General features: G+C 37.6%; 1 protein-coding gene across 1 annotated transcript in view; it reads right to left on the bottom strand.

The window, feature by feature from the left end:
• Positions 1-3650, bottom strand: part of INTS2 (integrator complex subunit 2) — a 62528-nt gene that overhangs the window by 29242 nt on the left and 29636 nt on the right. Inside the window, exons 13-14 of the mRNA XM_023516601.1 lie at positions 2364-2540; positions 1215-1323 (exon numbers count right to left, since the gene is read on the bottom strand). Of these exons, the coding sequence (XP_023372369.1) occupies positions 1215-1323; positions 2364-2540 (286 nt within the window). The remainder of the gene's footprint in view (positions 1-1214; positions 1324-2363; positions 2541-3650) is intronic.

The raw sequence follows: 3650 nt of genomic DNA, 5'->3' as shown, positions 1-3650 counted from the left end.
GAGTTGTGTGATGCCATGGCACTCTACTGAGGGCGATAAGTAAGACCGTCTCTACAAAAAAAAAGAGCATATTCAAACCAGGCACAGTGGCTCACACCTGAAATCCTAGCACTCTGAGAGGTGAGGTGGGTGGATTGTTTGAGCTCAGGAGTTCGAGATCAGCCTGAGCAAGAGACCTTGTCTCTACTAAGAACAGAAAAATTAGCCAGGTGTTGTGGTGGGCACCTACAGTCCCAGTTACGTAGGAAGCTGAGTCATGAGGATCATTTGAGCCTAAGAGTTTGAGGTTGCTGTACACTCTGATGATACCATAGCACTCGACCAACCCCAGGCCAACAAAGTGAGACACTGTCTCAAAAAATAAATAAATAAATAAGCATATTTAATATGCTTGTTCTTTTTCAAATTACAAGTAGGAAAGCTTAACAATATATTTTGTTTAAAGACAAAAAGAACTGTATAAGTGCAAGTGCCAGAATAAAAGGTTGAGACTCACTATCTATGTAGGCCCTATACCTCATGATCAGATATAACCCTCCTTTTAAATTTCTAAATTAGCATCCGAGGTTTCCACACCAGTCTTTTATGAATTGAGAAAGAATGAATCAGGAAGCAGTTAAAACAGTTACAGGTTCCAGTGACAGTCCGAGGGTTTTATCCTTTGTAAACTACAGATAATTTGTCTCATGGAATTCCTGTGAGGGTTTCATGAGTTAACATCTGTAGTGTCTGACAAATAGCAAGCACTCAAATGTTATCTAGTACTTTTAAGTTCTAGAGTTCCCACCTACTCAGGAGGCTGAGGCTGAAGGATCACTTGAGGCCAGGAGTTTGAGATCACAGTGAGCTAAGAATGCACCACTGCACTCCAGCCTGAAATCAAGCAAAAAAATTTCAGCTACCGCTCCTTCAGGCCTATCTCTTAATTTAGTTAAGAGATTAAATAAATTTGTTAATAAAATTGTTAAAATGCAGATAGCTCATTTATCTATTAATGTAGCCTGTTAAATGTAGGACTGAGCCAGAAGGGGTGGTTATGTGCCCATTCATGCATGATTTACCTATCAAGTACACAATACCTATATTGCAAAGATACGATATTGGAGTTTGCTAGAATAGTGGCCTTATTTTATCATATAACAGCTTGGAAAGTAACAAAATACAAGCAAATAAAAAGAACTACCACTAGAACCCCTTCCCTAAGCACAGTTTACCTAAAGTCTTCGTGTTTGCTAGGAGAGCTTCCTCATACGATAGTATATAGTAGAGCACCAAAAGCTGGGCTGTGATGCTGAAACGCTGATTAAGGCGGATACTGTCACCCTGGAAGTAACGTTACAAACATCTTAGAATAATGTTAAATTTCATGAGTGATTTTTTTTTTATAATAAAAGGATAAAAATAGACCATTCAGTGTTGGTGCTCCCAAGCTCAGATAAAACGGGGAGAAATGTTGCTGTGCTCACATTAAACTCAAAGTGACAACTTGAAGTATAAATGAAACTCGAGATGGCATGAGAGACAACATGCTTAAATAGCCAGTTAGCATTAAAAAAGACTTCAGCTAGTACTTCCCCAAAGACTGACAGGAATCTCAAGTATTATCAGAAATGATCATGAAGATACTAATTCCCAAAAGAGATAATATATTTTAACTATATTTGTGAAAAATGCAACTTTTTTTCCTTTCTAACAAAATAGGGGGAAAAGATTTTCACCAAATTCTTCGTAAATCAATCTAGGTATATCTTAAGATTCCTGGGAAGCTAAACAAAGCTCTGCTGAATATGTTAAAATCTCACACAGTACTTGTTCAAAAATACAATCTCCAGGGCACCCATTAGACTTTAAAATGAAGTTTTAAAAAAAATTCCTCTTGTCTGGGAACAATGGCTCACACCTGTAATCCTAGCACTTTGGGAAGCCGAGGCAGGAGGAATGCTTGAAGCCAGGAGTTCCAGACCAGCCTGAGCAAGACCCCGTCTCTACAAAAAATAGAAACATTAGCAGGATGTGGTAGCTTATGCCTATAGTCCCAGCTACTTAGGAAGCTGAGACAAGAGGATTGCTTGAGCCCAGGAGTTTGAGGTCGCAGTAAGCTATGATGATGTCACTGCATGCTAGCCTGGGCAACAGAGCCAGACTCTGTTTCAAAAGAAAAAAATTCTTCTACAAGTACTTATTTGACAAACTACTTGGAATTAATACTATTGTTTTACTTTTACAAGTAATTTAAGGAAATTTATCTCATTTTAAATTCAGAGCCACCTAGAAGTCCTCTGATAGGAAAAATACATGGAGTAAGTTAGAAGGTAAACTAAAAGAAAAATAAATTCATAGATATAAAAGAACCACTATTTTACCCCAATGACTCCTTGGAAAATATTGAGTATCTCTTGTTCTGTAACTGGCTGATTTGTGGCCTCTGGATTAGACTTAGATGCAGGAGTGAGTATAGAATTTATGTACACATCAATCAGAGGAAGTAATTGAGGATGGAGTGGAGTAGAGGTTTCACACAGCTGTCTATAAATCCAGTCCTAAAAAAAAGATTATAGGCACTGAATCAGTTACGGAAAAAATTAAAAGGAAGCAAAATCATAAAAGCATATCGTGTTTTAACTGACTTATGAATCAATAAACTATTAACTTTTGGCAGTTCCAAATGTTATCTTTTTTTATAACTGTCTTTGATTTTAAAATATAAGCTATCTTTATAATTTAATCATTAATGCTAAGAATACTATAAAATGGTTAAGATGAACCCAAAATAATAAAAACCTTATCACTTGGTATAACCTATTAGTTTTTAAGCGGTGAGAAAAACATTTTAAGTCTCCACCATATCTGCATTTAAAGCACCATTAGTGTTGTCATAGAGCAGAGAGGACTCTGGGAAGAGGGATAAGTCCTTTACACCAAACCCTCAGAGAGATGAAATGTGAAAATGTCAAGTATGTCTCGGCACCCACAGTACATGGGATACAGCACCGGCCACATGCACTGAGGCTGGCGGTTTGAACCTGGCCCAGGACAGCTAAACAGTGACAACTACAACAACAACAACAACAACAAAAAAGCCAGGCATTCTGATGGGCACCTGTAATCATAGCTACTTGGGACACTGAGGCAAGAAAATCACTTATGCCCAAGAGTTTGAGGTTGCTGTGAGCTGTGACACCATGACACTCTACTGAGGGTGACATAGTAAGACTCTGTCTCAAAAAAAAAAACAAAGAAAATGCCAGGTATGCATTTAATGCAATTCTTAGCTATTTTACTTGCTAAGCATATAAAGAAACAGAAGATAATGTTTTATCTAGAAAATAATTTCACTAAAACACACAAAATAAGAAACAATTAAAAGTGATATATCATGTATACATTATTCATTGCTCTTTGTAAATAAAAGAGTTTCTATAGAAAAGGTTCAAACTGGTTTCTTTACCTACTGGGCTTTATCATTTCTTTAGAGGACCTTTTAACTGTGTAATATAGCCAACTATGACAAATCAAAAAACATATCAAAATGGCTCGGCGCCTGTGGCTCAAGCGGCTAAGGCACCAGCCACATACACCTGAGCTGGCGGGTTCAAATTCAGCCTGGGCCAATGAGGTTGCTGTGAGCTGTGATGCCATTGCACTCTACC

This window comes from Otolemur garnettii, unplaced genomic scaffold (assembly GCF_000181295.1).
Source record: "Otolemur garnettii isolate 467f Iridium unplaced genomic scaffold, OtoGar3 scaffold00094, whole genome shotgun sequence".
Lineage (NCBI taxonomy): Eukaryota > Metazoa > Chordata > Mammalia > Primates > Galagidae > Otolemur > Otolemur garnettii.
This window is presented reverse-complemented; position numbering and strand designations above follow the sequence as displayed.